Consider the following 27333-nt stretch of genomic DNA (forward strand, 5'->3'; position numbering starts at 1 on the left):
AAAATATCGATATGGCAATATATTGTGATTTCTTCTGATACAATATCGATTTTGAATGCCTTAATATGGATTTTAAAAGTCATGTTTTGGGCTGTGAACAACTTCTCAGGGAACAATGTAGAATATTGCAGTATATCGCAATATCGTATCGTATCGCGACTCAAGTATCGTGATACGTATCGTGATGTCTGTTTGTTATGTCTGTGACATTTCGATGTCAGTATCCAGTTCCAAACCGGTCTGAAATAAAGTCGCTGACATTCTTCTGTACAAAAACCTCTACTTCTGAGGCAAGTTATTGCAAAAATGAAGAAAGGGATCATCTGCTGGAAGTCACTTAAAGCTTTTCCCTGCTAAATGAGTTCCATTACATCCCTTGTTTTGTTCTCTTAAATATTAATCACGTCTTTAAGACTTTAAGAACACGAAGCGGGATTACTATTCAGAGGAGTTTGTGCTTACATGCATGACTGTGACTCAGAAACAAAGACTACTCAGTATTAAAAGACATCATGGCAGGGTCCACTAGTGCAAAGGCAACCGTACTAATCCAGAGCTTTCACAGTGTCTAAACATCACACTCAATACGCTTCTCCCAAAAACAAACACAAACCTAATGGCAATACACACTATGCAAACACACCCACAAAGTACATACACACACACACACCAGTCCAAACCACCTGAGGGTGAGTTTAACGGCTTTTCTAGATTAGGATTCGCATCCAGAGACCGGTTAAACAGCTCCGTCCACAGCTGATGTCACCCACACGGCTTCTTTTCTCCTTTCTTTTCTTTTTTTTTTTGCTTTGCTTGGTTTGGTGCAGACATGTGGGCGAGCTGGGTGTGGCTGCCCGCCTCTGCCGCCGCAGCTTACTCTCTGGCCAGAGTCACATGTAATTTCTACACATTTCACTAACCGCGACACGGCCGATATGGGACGCTCGAAAACCCCACGAGCGAGGCTGGGAAAAAAAAAAAAAAAAAATGCCTCAGCCTGCGCTTTGTGCAAACAAGCTTCAAGGTTTGACAGCCACTCAGCACCCATCCCCTGCCATTATCCATGAGGACTAGTGTGACTGAAAGCCTATGAAAATGCTCTAACCACACATGAAATCCCAACATCTGTACCAAGGACACTGTGCCTCTGAAGGGTAACAGCGCGGCCCGATAATAAAGCCTCACGGAGGACCTTCCTCCTCCTTCCTTCACCCATCTGTTTGGCCTTTTATTCAAGCTTCATTGTGTGAGGTTTTGTATGGGTCCCTCTTGTTGGATTCCACCGTCTTCCCGCCGACGGAGAACCAATGTCAAGGTCTGTGCAAACTGCACAGGAACATCCAAGACTGATTCATGTGCGGAATATTCACATGGCAACAGCTAAACAGAGGCCCTATTCAGTGGCCTGAGCCTGTGGTATCATGAGTAATTGTTTCAACAGTGGCTAAGAGACAGTTGGTTTGTCATTGTAGGTACAGGCAGGAACTTGTCCTTCCTGTCAGGGCTCAAACCTTAACTTCCTGAAGAGAGGAATGGGGGCTGGTGTCAGAGCAAAGACGGCACAGGTGCCATCTGATAAACTGGGATTATTTATTTAAAAGCCCTTGCGACACATTGACACTCCAGCATTTTTAAGAGGGGGCAGAAAAACAAAAGTGGGGGGAAAAAATAACCGAGAGACTGCAGGAGAAACCGTTCAGAGCTGCTCAGGGATGTAGATTCCCTGGAAGGTGGTGACATTACAATCCTCCGTGGCTCTGAGCAGAAGCCACCCTTACAGAAATACCCCCCAATTTATCCGTGCAGCTTTCGCGTGATGGTTTGTGGCTCCTAATTCGTTCACTAGCGGCATAGCCCAACCTACTGCTGAACGAGCAGTGTTCCCCTCCTGCCCCGTGGCACATCCTTTTTTTCTGCAACGCCTGCTCCTTGCATGACTCCCTGTTGACAAAGCTCACATTAATAAAACATTGGACGTTTATTCATGTGGTAAACACAAAATGAAGCTGAAGTACGGCTTCACGTGCGTAAAAAAACACAACTCTTTAAATCAAAGTTTGTGCCTCCGACAGTTTATTTTGTTAAATATGTAGAGCAGAAATTCTACCTTTCTTTTTTTTATGTCACTGTTAAATGTAATATAAATGGTATATAGGAGATTTATAGACTAAACATGTACTCTACCAATCAAAAAACGCTGAAGTATGAAAAAAAATAGTTGCAGCCTTTAGTGCTGCTCCTTTAAATTGAACATAAAAGTTAACCTAACACATGACAACCTCATTAGCCCAGAGACTCAACGGGAAGCCTCGTTAATGTTAAAGTGCATAAACAAGCCAAATCACTTGCACATGAGCCTTTCTGCAGTAATTTTACACCACCCTGAGACCTTCATGACCTTATCGAGTGCGACACCACCCTGCAGTCCATCTAGTCCAGAGGATCACTATTTTCGCAAAACGTGACATTTAAGGAGTTCATAACAAATTCACAAATTGTAAAATCCCCCCCCCCCCTCCCCCGGGACGCTTTGTGTCTGAGCACAAAAGGTCTCCTCCCCTCCGCTGTCACCAATCAGATTTGGCCGAGAGTCTGGAGAAAAAACATCAACACTGCATCTGCCGTCAACACAAATTAGAGCGTAATTACTACAGAAATACCCATTCAGTATTGTCTCCCTCCAGAGTGCTCCCAATGCGCCGAACCATCTGCATTACTTCAATAATATTTATCATGTTAAACTGAGCGGCCTCACTTTCCCACAATGCCCCTCCCTCCCTCCCTCCCTCGCAGGCCCCCAGACCCAAAAGCAAGCTGCGCGTGGATAATTTCCCTCACGTCCATTCCACTTTATTGTTTCGTATACTGTAGTGTGCTGCTCTTCCTCTGGGCAAATAATGTCTCTTTTTTTTTTCATTCTTTTTTTTTTTTTTGCTTCTATTGGCCCCAACAATCCCATCATAATGCTTTGCCAACACTTCTGTGTTCCATTAGCGTCTGGCATTCCTCCACTAATTGCATGAAACTAGGTCTGCAACCTCTTTTACACCCAATCAGTGGGGGGCAGAAGGGTTCCCTCTCTTGATTATACGCCACGGGAGCCGGGTAACGGCGTCGACGCAGACTGAGAGAGCAGCTCAGGTGGATTGCGGTGGGCCCGGGCGCTCCGAAACTGTTTGTCGTCACCGCCAGGAGGAGGGAGGCGGGAGGGGGGAGGGAGGAGGTGGAGGTGGAGGTGGAGGGGCGGCTGGTGACGAAGCCAATTATTTTCACCTATCTGCTGCTCCCTGCCAGCAGACATGTAATCTTAAACGGTCTCAGTGATCCCTGGGCAGGCTTTGAGCCCCTGAGAATATGGTTTCACAGATGAAGCTGTCACAGGAAACAGCTTGCGTGCAGCGGCGGGCTTTTCAGGCGCTTCTCACCTGTCGCCCATTAGATCATTGCGACGGGAATTTACAAAATCTAAAAAAAAAAAAAAAATGCCATTTTTATGTGAGGATGTGAGCGTAAACGCTCGTGCTTTTGTTCTTTAAACACAATTTACTGCTTGCTCAGTGTCTTTTTCATGTAAATGAAGACATGTGCAGCAGCTTGCGAGGAGAAGAAGAAGAAGAAAAAAAAGTGACGGCAGCCGTGAGCTCTCAAGGAAGCGGGGTGGAATTTCAGCTCTGCATCAAAGAATGGCGAGGTGGAGGGAGGGGATGCTGTTACAGTTAAAGTATCAGGTGATGCACGCTGACAAAAACCTGGACAACAAACTCTCCCTAGGTTAGCACTATTAATAAAAGACAGAGGGCCAGAAGAACAACATTTTTTAACTTCTACCCCAAGGAGAAAGCTGAGCCCTCTCGTGATGACTCAGCCCTCCGTCTTCCCCATGGTGAGCCTGGATAGGAGCAGCCTTCGGTTTACTATCTAGCTAGCTCACATCATACCAGGACCTGTAGCATCCAGTTCTCCGGCATGTTATCCCTGGAGTCCAGAGAGTTACACAGAAGAGGTTAATGCCGAAGTAAATGTCAGGCATTTGGGCTGCGAAAAGATAAAGCTGACACTTGCAATTTCTGCAGTTCTTTGGAGATGCTGAGGCTCTTTTTTCTTTCCTGGATACGGGACAGCTAGGCCCCGGATGCTAAATCCGTATCTGTCCTAATGGCAAACGTGAAGTACGCGTTCGCAGGAACCACAGTTGAGACATTGAAAAGACGCTAAACGCATTCAAAACCTGAATAAAAGGAGTGTTCCTCGATGCGCTCGGCTAAAACAACCTCCTTTGTGAGCGCGGACCTGTCCCCTGCTCACGGTGTCCCTTTAAACCCCGAGATAAAGGCGGCTTTATAACCCGTCAGTCTCGTCTGTTTGGACTCCAAAAGCTCAGTGGCACTCCTCCGCAAATGGTTTTTGGCACAAAGCATCAAACGTGGTCACTCACGAGGACACGGCTAGGTCAGTCTTAAGACTTAGGCCGGCATTGTACCCGCGCGGTTGATCCTTTTCGTAGTAGAAGACAATGAAATGCTTAATTTCTCATTTTCTAACCATTGCCAGTCATTCAATTTGTAAGACGCACAAATTTGCCCGTGTGTGAACACATTATATATACAAATAACTAATCTGCGGCTTTTATACTTTTTGAACTGTAGCTTTTGAACAAATGACCATAGTACTCGTGTGAACGTTTTAACAATTATATGTCAAAACACTCAGTTTGCAGTGCACGCTATTAATATAGATAAAAGACGAATGATATTTAATTGGGATTAATCGTATTTCTTAGTGTGGAAGTCAAAGGGTTAAGTAACACAGGGCGATAATATAGTTGCAACTGAGGGCGCATAGTAAGACTTTTTTATATTAAGTTTATTTGTGTTCAGAGCCTTTGTTTTTCTTCTTTTCGATTTGAAAATTATTTAGAGTAAATGAGATGTGAGAAGTCCCAGAGGCTTGCAGAGAGTCCCTTCACCGACGTAATTTGTGCCCTGCAACTTATTAAACAAAGGTCACAACTTAACGCAAGCTTATATTTCAATTTAAACAAGGGCGAACGTTCCGGAGGAAATAGAAAAACTCTGCCATTTAGCGGAAGCTCTTTAAAATCACTGGATTTAAGTTTAGCACCAATGGTCTAATTTTAACCATTACTGACATTTAACATGCAAAGGTTTCAGACTTCCTGCTCACAGAGACGCTTCTCCTCCACTGATCATATAGAGGCATGAACACATTGGCGATGACACCGTGTCGTCACCTGTTAGCGCGTAACTCCGCACGTCCTTTCGCTTTTATCCGTGTTTATCTCGACGCGGATGCACTTCACTGCAGAGCCCCATCAGGTCTATAAATACCCTGCATTTATATTTCATTTATTCCACTAGAGGCAAATCAAGGCGAGCTCTCCTCCTCGCTAATGGATCCCACACAATGAGACTGACTGGACATCAAAGTTGAGCAGAGAGAGCTTTGAAACGAAGCCATTAATGGGATTCCTCACTGGCTGGACACATGTTTGGAACAGAGAGTAAATGTATATGTTTGGGATCATACCAGAGAACTTTGGGCCGCGGACATCAAACTCGGGCGTCGAGGCTGCATTTACATGGACAGTATCTCTTCAAACCGACTTGAAATCATTCCGATCGGGAATTCTGTCAAATCTGCAGGAAATGTAAGTTCCCTAAGTTTATTGAGACTGAATTCAGTCAATGGAGGAAGATGACAGATTTAGGCCAGAACTCTCCCACACTGACTCCAGCTTTGTTCATCTTTTCAAACGCTCGTCGTTCTGCCACCTCCATGTCTCCTCCTGGAAAAACTCAACCCCACGTACAGGAAATAATCAATTCCTCTCAGATCTGGTGTTTAACAGTTACGATGCAACGGGTCATCAGGTGTTTACATCTGATTAAAAAGTCCCGCCGATCAAACCAGTCTGTTGGAGGTGGATCCACGAGGGATTTTCTAAAGGGACTAGGCTATTCTTCTGATTAGTAATGGAACACTAGCCAGCACCATGTGAAAGGTACTGTGGCATTATAGGAGACATTACAAGCCTTTACAAAACTTTAATCCTGTGAGATTACAGCGTTCAGTCTGTACAGTAACCGAGCAAGAAAATAACACGTACGCACGCCTGATATAAATCCAAAACCAGCCGCGACACACCTAAGCAAGAAAGACAACTTTGCAAATGGCAAGGCTGTGTAATCGCAGGGTTCGTATCCCAACAGCAGATGTGACTGCAGATATGACCAGATACTTTATTTTCTCAGCGCTCTGACAAAAGGGTTTAGAGCAGCAGGTTCCCCTTCAGGGCTTCAGAGAAAAATGGATACAAGGTAAACTGAAACACCGCCATGAATACTATCATTTGCTCTTGAGGCATTCGGCGAATGTTCTAATCCGGAGCGACAATAACAGACAGACAATGGTTGAGTTTCTAGCTCAAGGACACGGCAGCAGGACTCGTGTCGGGTTAATGGCTCCACTCCCTGCTTCAAAACAAACCGAACTGCATTTTAAATCGCTTCAAATTAAAGTTCCAAAGCTCGTGAGATCACTCACGTGATGAATCTAATTTTCACACAACACACAAAGGGGCAGCGCGTTCCAATCCATCGAGGTACACTACGCGCGCTGAAATCAGGCCAAAGAGGTGTCAAGAGCCGTGCTGTAATCTGATTTTGGGCTGGGCCTTTAAGTCAAGTCAAGCCTCTTCTCTATGGAAAACAGCCCTGTCAGGACCTGTGTGGAGGGCCCCCTCTTTGTGTCACTGTCATTTAGCATCTGCAGCGGCCTGTCAAACAGAATGCCACCCTCACCCTGGCTGCTAGCCCCCTACGAGACAGGATGCTGAACAAAGGCCTCAGGATGATAGATGATGTTATACAACAGCCTCTGTTTTTGTCAGTGAGAGGAGCAGGAGGGGGGTGGGGGTGGGGGTGGGGGTGGGGGGCGGTGGTCCGTCTGACATCTATTGATGGATATGATTCTGAAAATACGTCAGAGGGTGAGATGAAGCCGTCAGAGGAAGCGGAGAGGCAGGAGAACAGGAAACCGACTGAACACACCAGCAAACATCCCGGAGAGCGGCGAGGGTTAAAGCAATTACCCGAGACATTCTCTCTCTATGTAATTCTTTGTTTTGCTCTCCTTAATTATTAATTTATAAAACACAAAAAAAAAAAAAAAGAACCCGGCCCTGGTCATGAAAGCTTTTACATTTGCAGGATTTGCTGTTCTAAACGTTATTCCTGAGGAAAAACCCACTGCAGCACACAAAGTGGTGCACATTAATTTTGCAAGAGGAAAAAAAGGAAAAAGAAAACAATACTTAGAATGAGCAGCAGAGAGTGAACAGACAAAGGAAAAGGCTAATCCTTAAACAGATCGGCAAAGAGGGCAGAATGGAATAAATGGAAACGCTGCTGTGACGCGCCAACAATCGTCAGCGCCCCCTCGTCGGTGTCCCATCGCGCCCCTCCGACGCCGCCGCCGAGCCTCCACCTTGAACCTTGTCGTCGTGCGGCGCACATTAAACCGGCGTGTCTCGCGCGGTGAGCTCCAGCAGCCCAGAGGGCGCATGTGTGAGTCATGGCCACTGGCCGGCCTGATGCACAATGACAGACCGAGCCTCGGGCAGACGGAACGAATGCCATCACGGCCGTGCTCAGGCTCGCAGCGCTGCAGCGCAACACACAGCCATTAGCTATCTAAGTAGGCAGCTGTGTCTTAGGAGATGCTTTCAAAGCAGGGGAAACTGGCATTTTACCACACAAGTGCATCGCTTGGAACCGAGAGAAATGATAAGCATATAACAGACTTAACAAGAATCTAACCAAGGCAACACCGGCTCGGAAAATTCCGCATTGTGTTTTGTGACAATACAAGGCCCCGAGACAACCTTGATGTTCTTTACTTGGTATCAAGCCGTCCTCAAATGAGCTGAATATGCCAAAATGAGTTGTTTTTGATTCTTTCTTTCTTTTTTTTCTTCTTCTTCTTCTCCCCGTTCGTTACAGACAAAGGTGTATATGCTGCCAAGAGCCAATATAATAGAAAATCTCAGAGGCATATTGATGTACAACTCTGGCCTTACTCCAATACAGTCTGTCACAAGCAATACCATCTGAGCTACAATGTGAATGTCACAGATCAGTGAAGGAGAAGGAATGACTATTTACTTCAAAACGTATGCACTAGACAACCCTCGCGTATTAGTGCTCTCAGACAGACACACGCTGGAAACACCACGTGAAGTCAACGCACTGGAGCTGGAACAGACAAAAAAACAGGAGGATCAACAAAAACAACGGCTACTTCTGACACAAAGTAATAACAGATACAGCGGGTGAAACAAATTCAAGGTGTTTCGCGATTCCTCCACGGCTGCAGTGGCATTTTGTTGTCGTCAGCTCGGTCCTCGGAGACTCTGAGACCGTTTAATGAGCCTCAGTCAAAAACCAAAGGAAAAATCTTCGTGCGGGCGCCCCGCGCCCACGTCTATATTTATTTGTTTCCATCAAATAAAAGGTTTCCTCGCTTCACTCCCTCACTTAACTCTTAATTCCTTTGCACTAGAGTCAAGTCTGGTTCTCACACAGATTCAGTCTCTGGCCCTTGAATAAATCTTTTTTTTTTTTTTACATGCTCACAAATACCTACTGCACTTGGTGTGTGAAAGGCAGAGGTGAAAGAGCAGCAACAAAAGGAAGCCAAGTGTACTCTGAGTGTGACACACCTGGCAACAGAGTGACAGACCTCTAGATGAGTGTGATTAACCCCCTGGCCTGCTAGCTTTGTTTTCTTCTGGCGGCATCTGCTCCAGCGAAGCAGCAGTGGCTGCAGGAGTTAATGTACCGGTGAAGAAGAAAGCAGGCCAGCTGCAATCTTTGAAGGCCCAGGCAGGGGGCGGGGGGCAGGGTGGGGGTGGGAGGGGGACGCAACTTCCGTAGGGCTGAGGCACTGTGAGGACATGGGCGTAAGATGGATCTGCCTGTCTTAGGTCACCTTTGCCTGCGCTGACTCGAGAAAGCAGCGAGACACTTGTGCAAACATGTCAACCGCAGGGGCTGCAGCTTGTAAATAAGACATTAACCTCTGTGTTTACGCTGGAGCAACGTGTTTTTTTCATCACAAAGTGCTTTTCCATAGCAGCCTAGCCGTACTGTAGCACGCGGTCCTGTCTGAGGGATGGATGGACGTAGGGGGAGGCGGGGGGAAGCGGGGGGGTCTGCTGAGGCAAAGAGTAATAAAGCGTGCCAGTTCCTTTCCAGGGATGAAAATATTAAATCCTTTCCGTTCTCAGAGAGGGGTCTGTTTTCATTCTTTGCCGGTTCTTCTGCGTTCCTAAAAGACTTGAGAGGACGTGGGGGGAAAAAAAAAATGTCTCTTACTGGGATACTCGTGCCAGGGAAATCAATCAATTAGCTATAAGCGCCGAGATAAGTCGCCTTCTCATTATGTGGATAGAAGCCGGGCACTGATGCTGCAGAGTAGAGACTTACTCGTGCACACAATGAGGTCAGCACGTGACCCCCCTCCAGCGCCGGGGACAAACACATCCCTTCTGCAGAGCTCCGGGCAAAGCGTTAAGGACCATCTGACTGAGCCTTTAACATGGCACCGTCCTGACACATCACGCTGGAGAGAGCCACGCGTTGCTAAAAATACTCCACTACACATGCACATACGACACTCTGGAGGGTTGGTTAGTGTAGTAGTGCCTCACCAGCGTGTGTGTGTATTTGTGTGTGTGTGTGCACGCCATATTGCATGAAAGAGAACACACACAATGCATTGTGATGCATGAGCCGCCTGAGCTCGCCCTCCACTCTCTTGGACGTATTCATTTCCTCCAATATTTAAAACATACGACAGGAGCGGGAAGGGTAAACAGCTTCGGTGCTAATAACTCACAAAGTAAATCTCCCCGCGCGTAGGTTACACATTTCTAATTGGATTATTTTTATTCGTCTTTCCCCGGCTCGCGCTCGGATTTAGCACACATCAACCGGCGCTCGAGTTTTGAAGCCTTGTTGATTTGTATGAGACTGACGGGCTCCCGGCAGCCTTCCATAAATATTCATCAGAAATCTGAAGTTCAGGTCAAGGTGGCGAATAATCTGACGAAACCCGTCGAGCATGTTGATTAGGTAAATTTAATTAATCCTCCCGATAAAGTCGTGGAGTAGATCTCCTCCGCGAAGCGCGAGACAGGAAGGCCGATTTCTGATTTTGTTTGCGTGACTCAGCATTGCGGGAATTTAGCACGGAGGCTACGACGTGTGCTAGCACGCAGTTCAGCAGTAAACCACAAGGCGTGGCTACAAATTGAAATTTAGCTGATTGCACTGTGAAGTATTTCTTTGTCTAGTCTTTGCTGTCTAGTCTTTGCTGAGTCAGGGACGCGGTGAAAGGAACAACAGCAGCTACAAACACGAGTCATTAGCTGTTTTTCGAGTACACCTTTTGGCGAAATAGAAGCGATGTTTCTGAAATTACGGTAAAGTAAAACTAAGCTTTGAGGAAATGGATTTAAAATGAACTGCTCACATGACCCCATGTGTTATCTCTGAATGGCAACGACGAGGAATTGTGGAAAAAGTCTTTCCTTTGCACTCATGAGAGCGTAAAAGTATTTTAGCTTTAGCTATCTGAGAGGTTTTTCGAAATGTATTAGTAGTTTTTTTATTGCGTTATTTGGGTTTCGTGCATTTCTCGGGGTAATGGAAATGCCAAGTAGAGGCAGAGACCTGATCAAGGAAGTGCATTTGCCTTTAAGTCTTCACTATAATACTGCAACAGATCTCTGCAGACTCGCATCAGCTCGCCGTAGCCGTCCGCTGACGCCTGAATCCATCTTTAGGCGCGCACGTGACGTTAACTTTTACAAAGCAACGGCTCCGAAATGTATTCCGCGCGCAGCACTTCCTTTTTAATTAAACCTTTGTTTGTCGAGGGAAATCAGCCAAAAAAACAAATTTACTTTACAATGACTTGGCAATTTTTTTTTTTTTTTTTTTTTAAATGGTAACCTGCATCCAGCCTCAAACCTGTGGGAGCAAGTTTTAGACTCTGCAAAGATCAGAAAAATAATCAACAATTACATGGATTAAAACAAACTTGCTTATCAAGAAACAGTAATGCCGGTAATCCTCTGGTTATTCATAAACTCTTTCTTCACATGCAGCACATGAACCTCGCTACTGTCTACATGACGAGCTAAACAAATGAGTCTACACATGCAGCACAAAGGGCTTATTCATGCCTGGTAGTCCTGCCACCCATCCTTGAAATGCCTTTAATTCAAAGTATAACACAGCCTTTTAATGGTCGTTTTCATCGGTTCTCCTCTTAAATGTCCACAGGCCTTCCAAGCACAAATATGTATTTATAAAAAGATTTGTCAGATGAGGACCCTGTTCAGGGTGTGTGGGAAGGTAAACCTCAGAGGCGCCTCAGATAAGCCTTTCACCGTTTTTGTATTCTCCATACTTTTAGCTGAACTTGGTTTTGGAGATCTTCTTTGTGTTTGTGCTAACTAAACCGGACCTTTGCACCGGGGATTACCTTGCAAACGCATAACTGTCATTCCCATAGTCAATACAGAGAGAGAGAGAGAGAGAGAGACGCGCCACAAAGGGTCCATACTGTTACACAAGCAGACAAATGACGAGTCTATTGTGCACGCCACCTCTTTGCTAGAGAGCATAAATGGAGATCCAGACGTTCCTTTTCAGTTACATATTTAAAAAATAAACACCTCTCACCTCCAGTTATCTAACAGCCCACTTTCTCTTAGTCACGCTGTGGCCATCTTCACAGCCAGCTCTGCATTACACGTTCCTCCCGCTAAGGTTGTTGTGATTGTTTATTTTGATCTGCCTGTAATTAAGGATGTCAGTTTTTTCCTTCTTCTTCTTTTTTTTTTTTTTAATAAAACATCTCTAAAACATGTTGGGAAAAGTGCATCCATGTCCTCAAGTCACAAAACTAAACTGAAGAGGTGTTTCCCGACTGGTCTGGGTGGCTTCCCGAGCTCTAAAGCAGGGGTCCTCAATGGTTTTTTCAGGCCACGGACCCCGAACTGATGGAGATACATGGGATTTCACCTGAGGACTGAGTAGGAAAATTATATAAAAAATGTCTAATCAACCAAAGACTTTGCAAACTCCCTGCAGTACCTCCGCAGACCCCACAAGGGTCACGGACCCCCTGTTGAAGACCTACGCTCTAAAGGATTGGTGGGGAGTCGTTTTTTTTTTGTTTGTTTTTTTATTATTTGAACACCTGTGAGTGGTGCACACCTGTAACCTACACTGACTAAGGTCTGACAACACAGACGCGACACTCACCTGCAATTAAAGGATGTGGTCTAAGTCGTATCTTCTTTTCACAAGGAGCGTTTCTCTAATGACTGGGAGTAAATGGGGGTTAAAATATTTAAAGAGGGATCATGTAAGTAATGAAAATTACAGCTTCTGTGCAGGAACTTGTTCATATAAATAAAATATTATAGGCTTTATGAGCAGTCTTCTTTGTCTTTCTCAATAAGCGCCATAAATTACAGAGCAGCTTTTGGGTCCCATCCATTCAGTTCAATTTACAGATACAAACTTTTAGTGTAACCTGGTTAATGTCCTGTTCTTTATCACAGCTGTACTACCTACTGTGCTGTACAGCCTAATAAAAGACATCACCACATATGCTTGAGCAGACAACAATGCCTTAAACAACGTGGTAAGTAGCTGTATTCTCGGATGGCACCAGCCTCGGCGTGATGGATTCTCTGGGCTCAAAGCGTGAAAAGCAGTTGTGGATGTCAAGATTCCCCTGACACTCATTCACCGATGATCAATTTCCCATCCTCCATCCTCTGGCCTGCCCTCACACATCAGCATCAATCCGGCACAAGTAAATACAGTGAGTGGCTTAATGCATTTTTCCTCTCCAGGGATTTTCGCAGACCAAAATGGCATCAGGAGGATAAATAAATAAATAAATATTCGGCTGAGTGGTGGAGTGGATTGCATTCGGCTGAACGGCGAGCAACCTCTTCTTCCTCCTGCTGTCCATAAAGAGGGAGCGTAATTCTTTTTAGTGCGAGCTTTTGACCGTGAGCGGCCGCGGACATGGCTGCAGAGGGGTTTCCGGGATCTGTGGCGATAATAAAATTCGCGGTGGGGCTCAGGTCCGCTAAGTAGAAGAGGTCCCTTGTTCGACAAATCAAAAGGGACCTTTGTTAAGTGGCGCGAGGGCTCCTTTAGGGTGGCCTCCAAATGAAAATCACTTCAGCTAACAAACACGGCACTCCGGCGTGACACAATCCTTCGAACCGACAGTTTATTTCCCATTACCGCGCCGGTTCACGTCCGTCTCTCTAAATGTGCTGCCACCGGACGGGAAGGACAACCAAAACACATTTCAAGCCAGCTTACGGGGGGGGGCACGCGCTGCCAGGACTGGCTGGATGAAATTTCTCTACCTGGCGACTCTCGCGCAGCGTCATGTGATTTGATTACTCTCTCCCGAGCACATAATCTAGTGCGCTGCCCACAGAGCAGCAGTTCTCGCCCCACCTCTCTGCACAGCGGCATCTGGATAAGCTGTGATAGGACGAAGGGCACGGCAGCAACTACAACACATCCAGCACTCGACATCGTGACCTTGACTGGAGAGCCGGCTGACAGACGGTCTCTCTGTCTTCTCACAGTGCTGAGAGGGGGCCCGGTCCAATTACAGGCACCGGGTACATTGTCTTGTTAACTTCAGCTCCTCCGACTGTACATTTGGGCAGCTCAGAGATCAAGAGCGCGTTGGAGTTTAAATTGACAGAGCTACCTTTTCCGCTGTCACAGCCTCTGTGTTACTCTGTCACTGGCGGGTGATGGAGGAGCAAAATAAGCTGTCTGAGACATCTATGCAGATAGTGACGGCATCAAACGCCGGCGTATTCTGACAGCGCCTCGCAGGAGGTCTGACTCTTGTTAAGCAATCCAGTGGAGGCACACTGTAACCCAGACGCCACCATGTAATAGGGATCCACGGAGGAGGTGTACACCTGCTGTCACGGTTTAGACAGTCAGCCGTGACATGTTGACTACATTTCTGGTCACACAAACAACTTCCTTTCCTTTTCACACATAACTCGTTTGGCTCAAACCGCGAGACTCTTCAGTCTGATCTGAGATCAAAACCACGCCGCATAAAGCCCCAGCGTGGAGGAGAAGAGTCAAAAACCCCTTGGTCTCGGTCCAGACGGCGCTGAATAATGGTTCAGTCCATTTCTAGTTTGAATGGAACCAATTAAAGGAACTGGAGCAGCCGCAGCAACAAAAAGGTCTGCCATGCCGTTTGGAAAAAAAAAAAGGGAACTTGGATATTTGCAATCTGAAACCAAGACTTTCCAAATGAAACAGGAGGCCTATAACGTGATGTAGCCTGCTGGTAACAGTGGTTTGACTGTGGACAATACCAGGAATTCAGACTGAAATAAGCCTAATTTGTGGACCGGTTAATGTTTAAGATGCCAGGGTTGCATCAGTGCAACAGAATCTGCGGTATTTTCTGTGAACTTGAACGTGGCAATGGTTGCAGCTCGGTGATACAGACAAGTCAGCAGCTGCGTTTGATCCCAACTCCACCAGATTACTAATGAGCTATTGACCTATAAATGGCACTTCAGAAATGACAGCTACCAATATTGACCTTTAAAAGAGAAGTAAATATAAGGAGCGTTTCCCCAAAGCTCAGGACCGTTCAAGAGCCAGAGGTCAATAGCGAGACTCCATTAGAGACGGTTAAGTAAAAACATTCTCCTGGAATGAAATGCCACGTTTAGCTCTTTGGCCAAACGATGCCGCGGAACGAAACGGGCGTGGAATATGCTGAATGGTTAAGCTGCGAAAAAAAAAAAAAGGAGGTAGGGTTGACGCAAGTGCAGCTGACAGACTGAGGAGCGAGAGGCGACCTCGCAGTGAAGTCCGCGGCTCTGAAATACACCCGAGTGTTAATTGGAAACACAGCCAACTGCCTCCTCACCGAGGCGTGTCATTGAAAAGGAAATAAGCGGGAGCAACAAAATATACAAAGGCACTCGTAAGGATAAAAGGAACGCGGGCCGAGTGTGATCGCAGCGGGCAGATGGGATGACGCCAAACACGCGTCCGACTGAGGCGACGCGGTAATCTTAACGCAGACAAATAGCCTTTTGTGGAAAGAAATACCCTCGCAGCGAAACACAAATGTGTACTTTGTAATATTCAGGATTTGTTTTGCCCTTTGGACTCACCATTCAGTTTTTTTTTAAAACTTTCACGTAAGTGCACAACACAGAAAATATAACTTTTCCATTTTTATCTTTCGGTGTCAGATGAAATTTATGTAATTCCGCAGGGAATTAATTTAATGTTTCAACTTGAATTGCTCAATCTGCATGCTCTAATGCTCTTAGGTTTGGGAGAACCTCGCAGGACCTCTCGGATACTTCCCGAAAAAGCTGATTTTGCACAGATGTGTGTTTAATATCTTTTTTTTTTTTAAAACTTTCAAAGCACTTATGAGCTGTTTCCAGGCGACCACACAGGTGTACGAACCCCGGCCTCGTCGGGAAGTGCGGTCGTGGAGACCCTGTGACTGTCCCTAACACCCTACCCCCATTCCCTGACCTCCATTTCCCTGTTGGTCAGTCCGCAGCAAATCCGAAAAGCCTCCCAGCATCTCCATGGCGACGGGCCTCAGTCGAGCAGATGGCCTCAGTGTGCCGCGCGGCAATTAAAGAGGGAGCGACGAGCGGGGGGGAAAAGAAAGTGGGTCAGGATCGGGGGAGGTGGGGGCGAGGGTGTGGGGGGGGGGGGGGGGGGGGGGGCAGGGCCGGCAACGTGAAGCTGCCTCTGCCTGGGGCTAGCGAACAAGCGCATGCATTGGCCACACACACACGTATGTACACACATATTTTATGCATCAGCGCACCCCGCTACAACCCCTTCCCAGCAAAAACAAATACCCGCCCTACGCCAGTCACAAAGCATCATCAGTAGTGTGCGAGAAAAAAAAAAGAAAAAGAGGGGAAGAAACTGGAAGGGGGGGGAGAAACTTCCTCTAGAGTTACATGTGCAAATCCCACAACTAAATCAATGGCATTAACCCTTTAAATCTCACATGATGACACGCAGAATAACCACAGCTACTTGGATTATTTCCACTGGAGAAACACTCACTCTGGCAGCAGTTGCCTATTTTTTTTTTTTTTTTTCCTTTCAATTCGTGGAGATGAAACACACCCTCTGCGATGTGGTACAACTTCCCCTTCGTACCGAAAGCATTTTATCTCGACTTGGACCCAGATCTGAACGGGCCTCTGAATCACTCATTACTCAAATTAGGGAAAGCTTTAATTAAACTAATTTCACAGACAATATGATCTTTACAACATCACTGAGCTTTTAATTTAATTTACTTCCCTTCTTATGTGTTGTAATACACTCGGAATTAAGGCACATTTGTTTAAAGATAGCTTTAATGGGGGCTGATGGTTGGCGTTGAGGGGCGGGGGGGGCAGAGGGGGGGTGTGTGGGGGGGTTGTCGACCAGCTTCCCGCAGAGAAGCAAAAAAAAAAGACAGAGAGCTAATGGGCTGGAAAAAATTGAATGAACTCTTATTTGCACAAGACTTTTTTTTTTCTTTGAGCAAGCGCAGCCCCGATGTGCCTAAACACAACGTCGGCCAAGAAAACAGTTTCAAGGCAAACGAGAGAGTCACCCTTGGAGCAGTGCCTTGCTCAGGAACAGCGTGACCTGATGCAAACTCCCATCCCCCGCCGAGTCCGCATGTAAATCCCAATCCTGCAGCCAGGACCCTCTTCCTCCTTACATGTATTTTCTCTCGCAACCTGAAGAACAGCACAAACCCTAAACTCATTCTGCAGAGCAATTTGAAACCTGGCAACCTGAAAGGTATGAGTCTGCAGGCTGAAGGTATTTTAAGGGTTTTGCTGCGGTATTAAGAAGCGTCTGTATCAAGTTGCTCAGCCCCGACATTTGCTTTAGGTTCTATTTTCAGTTCCATAATGCTGACGAAGAAGGTACAGAGCGCGGGGAACAATACTCGGTCCCTTCATGCATCTGGAATAAATAGTACGTGGTGAAGACGGGTATGTGGAAAAATAGCTCAGACAGCGACGAGGGAAGGTTCACACTCATTAAACTGTGAACTAAGTGGGTGTGGATCGTTAAGTGGCCACTAATATCTCCATAAGTTACCATCATTTAAACGGCGGAGCTCTCGTGTCCTATGTGCGGGGGCGGGATAACGGGGAACCCTTGACGCACACTAAGCACATGCCCAACCTTCTGTTTCTCTGGCCTGTTGTGACATTTGGCATCTTCACTTCAATGGCTCGACTGACAATTGCTGTGAACTACAAAATGGCCCTGCGTGATCCCGTCACCGGCATCAAAGCCCTCTCCAGATTCCTGACTGGTTAATTCCACTTGCAGCCTCGTAGCCAAGCGAGCAAGGCATGCGCTGCCAGAGAGGAAGCTCCCAAGTGGAAACCCGTGGCAAAGTTATTCAGCTGGAAGAGGTAAAGTGAGGAGGAAGGAGAGGAGAGAGGTGGATTTGCAGCAGGCATTTCATATGCAGCTATTCTACTTTAGAAATGACTTCCTTCGGGGGAAATAGTAAAAAAGTAACCCAGACAAAATGTCAATGCCGGCTGGTAGTCAGATTGAGGTCAACTATGATCTAAATCTGTCTGCACCCAAACCCGGAAATTTCAGTTGACATGCAACATTTTCAGTGAACATTTTGCAGCACTATTTTCACCGGTCCGCATGCAAAACCATTCAGCCATCGCCCGTTGTTTCCTAGCTGACAGTCGGTCGCTACCGGACGTTCCAGGCTCTGGTACATTTCCCACCTCAAGTGTATTCAGAGTGAAAGAAACAAAAAACATATTGGCAGCGCACGGACTCCATCTGGATTCACCCTGCGTTCCGGGTCCACGGTCGAGATGATCAATTTGGTGGAGGCATCTCAAGTGGTGGATGGTGTTTCCTTGCTGCGGACACCTCGCTCTAATCGAGACGTCGCCGCTAGTCCCTTCCTGTACGTGCACGCTTTTTCTTTTCAACTTATGCAAATGAAAAAAATAGCTCCAAACAACCTAATAACGCCATCTGTAATGTTGACGGATGAAAACAAACTGCAGCGCATTAAATAGCCGGATGTTTTACATTTATTTATTTGAGCTTGTTTCTGAGACGTCTACGATTTCCTTTCATCTGCGAGTGCAGTCCACGTGTCCCTGCTGAAAATGTCGACTCATGTCATATGTCGATGCACAGCGACGGCTGAAATTATTAACACAAAAACTGAGCCGTGGACCGGAAAGGCTGGGAGGATGATGAAGGGCAGTCAGACCTGCTTTCCAGTCAGCCAGTTCCTAAAAATAATGCTGCGGGGATGCTACACCAACCTTGTGTGTGTTTGTTTTCTGTGGTGTAAACCTCAAATGCGGAAGGTATGTGCACATCTTGTATTTATGACTACAAGTCCCTTCGGTCAAGCTGCTCCCAAAACAAATATCGGAAAAGAACAAAAGTTCACGCATGTTCGTCTTGTTTTACGCCTTTCCTTCTCGCGCTTGTGACGGAGCGTGCTGCATGTAGAGGAGTAAATATAGTTGAAGCTCAACACAGCCTACAGCTTTGCTTTCATGCATACGAGTCAAGAGTTTAAATAGGTGCACCGCTGCAGACTCGGGTCTGCTGCAGCCGCAGATGAAGGGATAAATAGAAGCTCGTTCCTGGCTCAGAGGTGGGGCTAGTGTTTGGATTACTCATCCACCCCGCTTCTTCCTCACACACATTTAAAAACCGAATCTACCGAAAGTCACATAATGTATACAGCTGCAAAAGGCGGAGGACACGCAGGGAGGAGGCGGAGGGCGTTTGGCACACCTGACTTTCTAAAAAAAACAAATGCAACATGGGAGGGACTTCACCAGCCGGGCTTAAAACTGGGGAATCGATAGCCGACTACATTAGCTGCTTTGGCACAGGCCGTGCTAACAAAATGGAAGGATCAATGGTAAACTCCAGGCCATCTCTGTGTTTATCTGCATCTGTTTCACAGCGAAGGGAAAGTGATGGAAAAAGAGAAAAAGTGGGAGGTGGTGTGTGTGTGTGTGTGTGTGTGGAGGGGGGGGGTTATGGATAAAGTCTACCACTTGTGTTCTTGCGTTGACCTCAATCTCGGTGATAATGACGAGCGATGGGAGAACATGTGTCAGCTGTGACGCAGGTGCAGAAATAAAAGGAGCGCAATTGAAATCCTTTTCTGAAGTGAGTCGTTATCTAAAATCGTGGAGAAAAACAGAAATGAAAGGGACCGGGAGGAATGAGAGCTGACCTGTTATCAGTCATATTTTGATAGACTGTCTGCACAGGACCAGGGCACTAAGGAGCTTTGCACCAAGCTGCAGCACACTGGGAGCTTAGCTATATGTCAGGGAGAATAAATAAACCTGTGTTTGTGTTTTCTAAGCAGCAGCCCCCCCACACACACACACACTCTTCCCCTTCCCCTTCCCCTGCCTCCCTTCTCCTTTATACCACCACTGTCGCCCCCCCAACAACACCACACCCTCCCCTCCATCCTTCACCCTCTCCCATTTACAACCACGCTGTTGCTTTGAAGCACAGTCAGCTCCCGGAGAGATATCAGTGCGGAATATTAAATGAGCGAACACCATCACTCATTAAAAAGGGAAACATTTCACGAGACAAACCCCCTTTTGTATCAAGTGCTAACCAAGCCCCGGCTCTCAGCACGCACCGTCCTCAAAGGCAGCGCGGGGAAACGGGAGATGGAGGAAAGGGGAGAAGACAGATAGAACAGGGAGGGCGGTGGCGGCGGCGGTGGTGGTGGTGGTGGTGGTGGTGGTGGTGGTGGTGGTGGTGGTGGGGTGCACCCAAGTTTGTAGAAAGGAAAAAAGAAAAGAAAAAGGGGGAAGAATACAAAGTTCTGGCAGGAGATCAGCGTGTGTGATGCGCGTGTCACAGCGACGGAAGTTTCCTTTAAGTCCTTAACATTTACCGCAGCGAGAGACTGATTTTTTTTTTTTTTTTTTTTTTTTTTTAAGAAATGTTTCGATATTTTTCATTTTACGAACGTGCTCCGCGAGCCAATATTCCATTTGAGCTTGACCCCCGGGGGTGTTTATCGGTGGAAGGCATGTGTAGTTAGGGGGAGCTGGAAGACTTTGTAATGGGATTGACAGATATGCTCATGTTTTCAGTCAAGACGTTGGAGGCAGATTGTGCAAAAAAAACAAAATAAATAAATAAAAAATACAACATCTTATATGTTAAGGTTTATAGAAAACAGTAGAATTTGCTCATGGCAGATTGGGGAATCATTTCTTTCTGCAGCTAGCGCATCAAATACGCATGCTGTATGATGAGAAGGCAGGATCCATGGCTATCTTTGAAACACTTCCGTGAGAAGCGCTGTAATGTACCTGCTTAGCAGTGAAATTGTCAAACAGAGCCGTGCGTTTGTTGCAAGAGAGGAACTTGTATCTAACGCTTAGTTTACAGCCTGCGTCCAACGTGTCAGCCATCTGCTTTATTGGTTTGACCCGAGACAGTAAAAGGAAGAGCAGGGGTCCAGCTCTTGTAAACAGACAGCACGCGTCAGCACAAAATTCAACTGAGTCAAACACAAAACAGCAGCAACTAGTCCATCAAGTTTTATAAAAAAATAAATAAATAAAAAAAAAAACTGATGTGAAGGTTGCAGGATGGCAGATCATGTAGCATGGAGTCTGTGACAGTGTTTTGTGGTTTTTCCTGCCTTTTTGCTACCGGGTCGGCGTTTGCCTGGTGTGAAATAACAGGAAGCATGTTTCCCTCAGACTCAGCAGGTCGCTCGCCGACCAGTTTCCGGTACTTCTCTGCACTTTAATGGAGGCACATCAGCCCAGCTGCCTGTTCTAAATTGACTTGTTCAGGCAGTCACGGAGGGAGGGGTGGGAGGTGGTGGTGGGGAGGGGGCGCACTGATCAGATCTGCTTTATTTTAAAGGCACACAGCCTTAGAGGGAAAGACTGGGAATTATCCACTCTCTCAATCCCCGATCAGCCCGTGACTAAATGCCCCAGTTGTAAACCCAGATACAATGAGGAGAGAACAGTATTCCCATACGGCTTCTTATTTTAAACCAGTGAAGCAGAAGATGCGAGGGAGCTGCATGGGGAAAAAAAAAAAAAAAATAGAAAACATTCAAATGATGCATTAAAGGGCTGCGTTCCCTTCACACTGCAGCTTGGAAAAGAAGAAGAAGAAGAAGAAAGACGGGAAAAGAAATAGCACGCAGAAGCTGCTGGGGCAAGATGGTGTCACGTTAAAACAGGGCGGGCTGTCGGGAACCATCAAACGCGCCAGATTATTCAGCTCCTCGCCTTGAGAAGACTTGCATCCGCAACTCGGGCGGCGCACCGCAGCCCCGCCGTAAGATGCCGGAACAGCTATTTGAGAAAAGCGGCAAAGGAAAATATGGAACAAATGTAGCTAGTTAATCTCGCTCTCCTTCCCGAGAGCGGGGCCGGGACTTTAACCATTTAATCCCTCGACAAGGATCGGCTAAAGAGAAAGAAAAAGACTCGACAGATTAATGCCAAATCAGAGGAGCTCTGGGCTAGATTTGATCCCTAGTATTGATTTCCCCTTCCCTTGCTTTGCTGATGCCACGATTTGAGTTGAAACAGAGGAGAATATCAACGACATAAGGCGTGAAAATTGCGGCTGCAGCTCGCTGATAAATGTGTTCTCTCCGTCCCGATCCGATGTGGTGGCTGTCTGGCGTGAAGACAGCGAAAGGAGCAGGGGAGGACACCTGAGAGACGCCAATAGAAGAAGCAGAAGAAAACACAGCATATGATACTGAACAGCATGTTCTCACAAAACAAGCTCTCCGGTAACCTCAGCCGGCTGGTGTCGAGGACAAACATTACTTGACTAAACTTCCCTGTATCCTAAAATAGCTTCATTCAGGGACGGAGGATCAGATCCGAACTATTTCATCATCGCCGAGACACGCACACGAGCTGTAATCTCCTCACCGGAGGCCTCAAAACATTCCTTCATTCCCTAAAATCCTGCTTCTAAACCACAGGATCCAAACAATCATTGGGGAACTTAATTTAACATCCTTTCCGTCTTAACTGCGCGTTCTCCCGTGCGCGGGGAACGCTCCATTTTGTCGTAACCTTTCCATTACTTAGGTTCAGCGCTCATCGTCATGTTTTATTCATCTATTTTGCAATATGCCGTCATATGCAGAGGCCTCAGAGGCCGCCTCTCGGATCAACCAATGTGCGCTGAACAAACTTAAACAAAGCACTTGTTGGAGAGGAGAAATGAGCGGAGGGCCAATCCGTTTCCACAATCGCAGCCGACGCAGAAGAGGATCTGCGCCTCGCGGAGACGTTTCACGCTGCGCCCCGAGAAGGATTTGCTAAAGAGCTGACAGCAGAACCACAATGAGCTAAATGCTGAGCGAGATGGAGTTTGAGTGGCCAAGTGCCTCCATTAGTTCCTACGGCAAAAAAAAAAAAAAAAAAAAGGGGGGAAGCTTAATCTCCTGTCAGCTCCCCTCAAGCTAGTCTCCCAGGACTCGCCGCGCTCGCGCCCATCCATCACCTCAGCGGGGACCAAAGGGAGACTCCCCAAAGGAACGTGGATCAAGGCAATTTGCATTCACACTCAAACCATCAAGGCCCAACAATCCCATAGTGACACTCTCCATTCCATTATATCACAACTGTCACCCAAACGAAACGCAAAATACCACAGAGCGGCAATTACAGCTGTCTTCAAAGGAGAGGGAAAAAAAATTAACAAAGTCAAAATGCTAATTACTATGTTCCAAAAAGCCAGCAGTTTTCTTTCCATGTCATGTCAGAGGAAACGCTTTGCCGCCTGGCTTCGGCGCTGCGCCCTCCAACATTCATTTCAACCCCGCGTAACGAACGTGTCCGCAACCGTCCTCCGGCCGTCCAACACCTCAACCAGTCAATCAATCCATCCACGGCGGGAGAAGTGCGTGACATTTCAAACACAGGAGCAGACTTCAATGTGCTTCAAATGAGTCCAAAAAAAATAAATAAAAAATTTTTTAAAAAAATCGCACTGCAGCAGAGCAGCATGTGAGCCTTTGTCACAAGTCAGAATGAACTGTTGAGTGTCGGGCTTGCGTATGGAAATCAGGTAGTTAGCTGCACGAGTAGCACTCGACTGATGGAGCTGTAATAAGACAAAACAAGAAACAACGCTCGTGATTCACATCTCTCAGACGAGAGAATCAAAGCAACAAATAAACCCAGTTAAAGGTCAGCGACACGCGAAATAATATTACCAGAGAAGCTCGCTGCTAAACACTCAAGACCGAAACGCCCGACGGTGCTCGACAACAGGGGTCTGCAGCAGAGGGATTTCAGCTTCCACGCTGCCAAGCTATCGCGAAGATTATAATTCATGGCAACGCGCCATCTCCAAACCCGAACCACAGCACAGTCAACGCTGATGCTCGTCCGCCATTCGGAAGTTCATTTCCCGAATCTTAAATCCCAGCTATGAGGAGGGTTTAAAGCAGGGAAATCTCACATCTATACTGGCTCGTACCAGCGCCGGGACCCCAGGATGGAGCCGAGCCATAAACAACCACCTGGTTGCTGCCTCGGTTCACACTCAATTAAATACCAGGCTGGAATACAGGAGCGCTAATATAAGAACACAGGAACAGAGCTGCTGTTATTACTCGCGGATCCATTATTCTCAGTGTTCTTTTTATTTGATGATCTATTTGGCGAGCGGCTCGGAATATTTCTCCGTTTATGAATTTGGCACCGTTGCGTTCTCCACGCCGGGTTATTACCCCGACAGGCACAAATGGTTTTCCCTCATGGATAACTGCAACAGGGTACGCTGCGCCTTGCATTTGTTAGGCCCTTTCCTACTTGTTTGCGCGTCGGTAATGAGGACAGAGTCTGGAACATGCTGTATATCAATTAGGCCATCAAAGGCGGGGGGGCATTTATGGTGGAGCCCTTTAACCTCAGGGTGAAAGACCAAATTCTTGTTTTTGCATGTCAAAAGAAACGGGCCCAAACAACTGCTGGAATAAAAAGAAAATTCAAAGGCCTACCCTTCATGAAGATGTCTGGACACATAAATTATGTACTCGCTTTGGTTTTAAATAAATTACAGCAATAAAAAATAAGTAACAGCAGAGCCTATTCATACAAGGTCTAATTACGCTGAGAAAGCACCTCCTTCACCAGCTTTACTCAAATAAGACGTTTCCAGGATGCTTGGAGTGCAATTTTTTTTTTTGAGACGTTTTCCACTCCCTTGATTGAACAGCTTCAAAAGCTTTCCACCGTGAATCCCAAGGGAACCAGTTAATCCTGATCTTCTCCACAAGCAAAGGGATCATCTCAATATAAATCAGACGGGGCTTTTGATCAAAGTATTCAATCAGTCTCAAACACATGACGCCACGAGGAGCCTCGCCGCCAACAAGGTCAACATCTCGGGTTGTTCTCAACGCTCGAAAGGAGAGAGGGGGCGAGGGGGGGGTAGAAAAAAAATATATACGGCAAAGACATCCCTCTGGTGAAGACTCAGTAGACTCAAAAGAGGTCAGGGGAGAGAGAAAAACATTAGGTGGAGTAAACATGTTGCAGCCTGTCAGAGAAACTGAGGACCAATCAAAACCTGATCTGACGCACGTTGTCCACACTCGACCTTCTTCTTAAAACGAGGGCACCAGACAGAATTTGCCACATGTAAACAAACATCCAGCTAAGCCTTAAAAAATGGACACACAGAGGCACGGCGTAACGTGTCTGTGCTCGGCTTGTTTTGTCCTCCAATTAGTCGCTTGTCAATAAAACCAGAATAATGATGCTCCTTCCAATCAGTCAATACGCTTATTAGGCATGTGTTTAAATAATTAGGCCCACTTTAATGTCAGACTAATCAATGGCAAACCCATTTAAACCGTTCATCAGTCACATAAATACACTGTCTGCTGAATGGCAGATATCATCACGCCCTGAGCCACCGTTCTGTGGAAAGATTGAAAGAAAAAAAAAAGACTTCATGGCTTAATAAGAAACGTAATAAGAGTTCGAAATGGAGGAGGTCCTCTAATGAGCCTAATTATTTACTATTTTAATATTCAACTAAGAGGCAGGAGCTGAGGAGAACACGTTTCAATTATCATTCCAGGGCTCTCTGTGTCTCAGAGTTGCCATTACAGGAAAATATTGAAAAACTCCAAGGCTGCTGCTGCTGCTGCTGCTGCTGCTGGCCCCCAAACCGCACGGCTCGCACACATCGCCACCTGCCTGCAGCCCGGGTAAGTTCAGCTCATCTGGCTGCAGAATGAGTATTCTGCAGCCGTCTCAGCAGCAGGGCTGGAACGAACCGAAGACACGGCGCACTTTCCAATTTTCTCTCAGCCGTTTGCCCACCTTGTTGCACAAACACAAACCCATGCAGTCGCATCGATCCGTGAATTCATCAAGCCATTACGGATCATCATGCAGCGCGCACACACACACACACACACACATTCAGACACGCGCACAGGCTATATATCTATACAGAGCATGAGAAAAATGAGGCAGATGCTGAAGTCCATGCCCGGGGCTTACCTTGGATGTGCAGCGCCATCAGGAGAGCCCATATCCCCGCACACTTCGCCATGGCTCCTCAACTATCCGGATCTTGTGTGATAACCTGAGAGTGTAGATGGACGGGGGCTCACTCGAGACGACAAAGACCAGGCATGCAACTTCTGCAAATCCCACTCGCGGCCCCAACTAGTCTACCTCCCTCACTGAGCAGCAGGAGACTTTTCGCAAAACTAGAGGATCGGTGGCGCGCTCCTCCGCACCAGAGCATCAATTTCACGTCTGCGGCGATCCCCCGGCTGGCTGGCGGAGAGTTTGCACTACAACAAGAACCTGGCTGGGTTCCCTTCCCGAAATGAGATCCAAAGCGGCTGCAGGTTCGCCGTTTAGGTGATGAAGTGTTTTAGGAAATGATACCGAGCGAGTGGCAGGCAGGGAGCGCTGAGTTCGCATCAAAGGAGCTCTTCCAGTTTAACCATCGAGCCTTTGTTGCCCCATCCACCGCAGCGGCTGCTGAACTCTCTCTCTCTCCCTCCTTCCAGCGCTGTGGATCAGAGGTAAAGTGGGCGGGAGGTCCTCGATCGATGCTGTGCTGGGAAGTTTCCAGCAGAGTTCCTCCGAGGAAACAAAGCTGACACCGCACCTAACGGACGGTCTGCGGGCACTGTCCCGGTTTTAGTTCCGCAAGTTCCAGGTTCCCCTTCTTCTTCTTCACCCGCAGCTACAGTCAGCAGGAGCAGATCTGCACGCCAAGGCCGGTGAAGTTGCCGTAACTCTAGAAATGGTGGGATGCGCCCCCCTTTCGCCCTCGTTCTTTTTGGATGAAACGCAGCTCTATCCCGCTACGCGCACCGCCCCGTTGATCTGCCACCACAGTGTGCTGCTGACTATCGCTGACGCTTTGGGAGAGATCGAGATCGGGTGACGTTGTGCGAGGGAGGAGCCTGGATTGTCCTGCAAAAAGCAAAAGCGTTGGTTGGGAAAAAAGAAAAAAGGAAAAAAAAAACTACAGCAGCAGCAGCAGCAGCCTGGAAGCTCCTTTAGGAAGAGGATGGCAAGTTTTCCTGCGCGTTAATGGTCTTAGAAATTGTGCTGAATGCGTAAACGGTGTGCGTAAAAACAGTTTGAGGATCATGCAGACAGATCCGTCAAGACTTAGACAGTCTGGACAGTCTGTACAGAAATGCTGAAGTAAAATGATTCACCTCTCACGCTACTCACAGCGAAACATAAACATCGAAACTCCACTTAGCACGCCTGAGTGGAAAAGAGAAATGAGGACCAAAACTAACATTTTGGTGACTTCAGGTTTTTTTTTTTTCCATCCTTCCTTAGTAAGAAAGTTAACTGAACCCTAGTTTGTCATTGTCTGGTCCAAAGGTGGTCCGCAAAAATGAAATAACCAGAATAAAATGTATTAAAGGAAATGACACGATGATTAATTAAAATCTGTTGATGAACTCTGGACCCAAAAGTGCAGCAAATCACATCAGACAGTGAAGCCCGTAAACAAAAATCAATTATCATTTTATTAACATCATAGCATAAGAAGATTATTTTTAATAAGCGAGGAACCACCGGGGATCTTCTCGGTGACGCCTGCAGCAACCGCAAACCTCATGTAGGCC

General features: G+C 46.7%; 1 protein-coding gene across 5 annotated transcripts in view; it reads right to left on the reverse strand.

The window, feature by feature from the left end:
• Nucleotides 1-26791, reverse strand: part of nectin1b (nectin cell adhesion molecule 1b) — a 155125-nt gene extending 128334 nt beyond the window's left edge. Inside the window, exon 1 of one of the 5 annotated variants that reach the window (XM_047593845.1) lies at nt 25727-26791. In XM_047593845.1, coding sequence (XP_047449801.1) covers nt 25727-25778 — 52 coding nt within the window. In that variant the 5' untranslated portion in view covers nt 25779-26791. The remainder of the gene's footprint in view (nt 1-25726) is intronic. The other 4 variants (XM_047593846.1, XM_047593848.1, XM_047593847.1 and 1 more) reach the window with 4 other exon arrangements.
• Nucleotides 26792-27333: the final 542 nt, after the last annotated feature.

The sequence above is a fragment of the Mugil cephalus genome, chromosome 9 (genome assembly GCF_022458985.1).
Source record: "Mugil cephalus isolate CIBA_MC_2020 chromosome 9, CIBA_Mcephalus_1.1, whole genome shotgun sequence".
In the NCBI taxonomy this organism is placed as follows: Eukaryota; Metazoa; Chordata; class Actinopteri; order Mugiliformes; family Mugilidae; genus Mugil; species Mugil cephalus.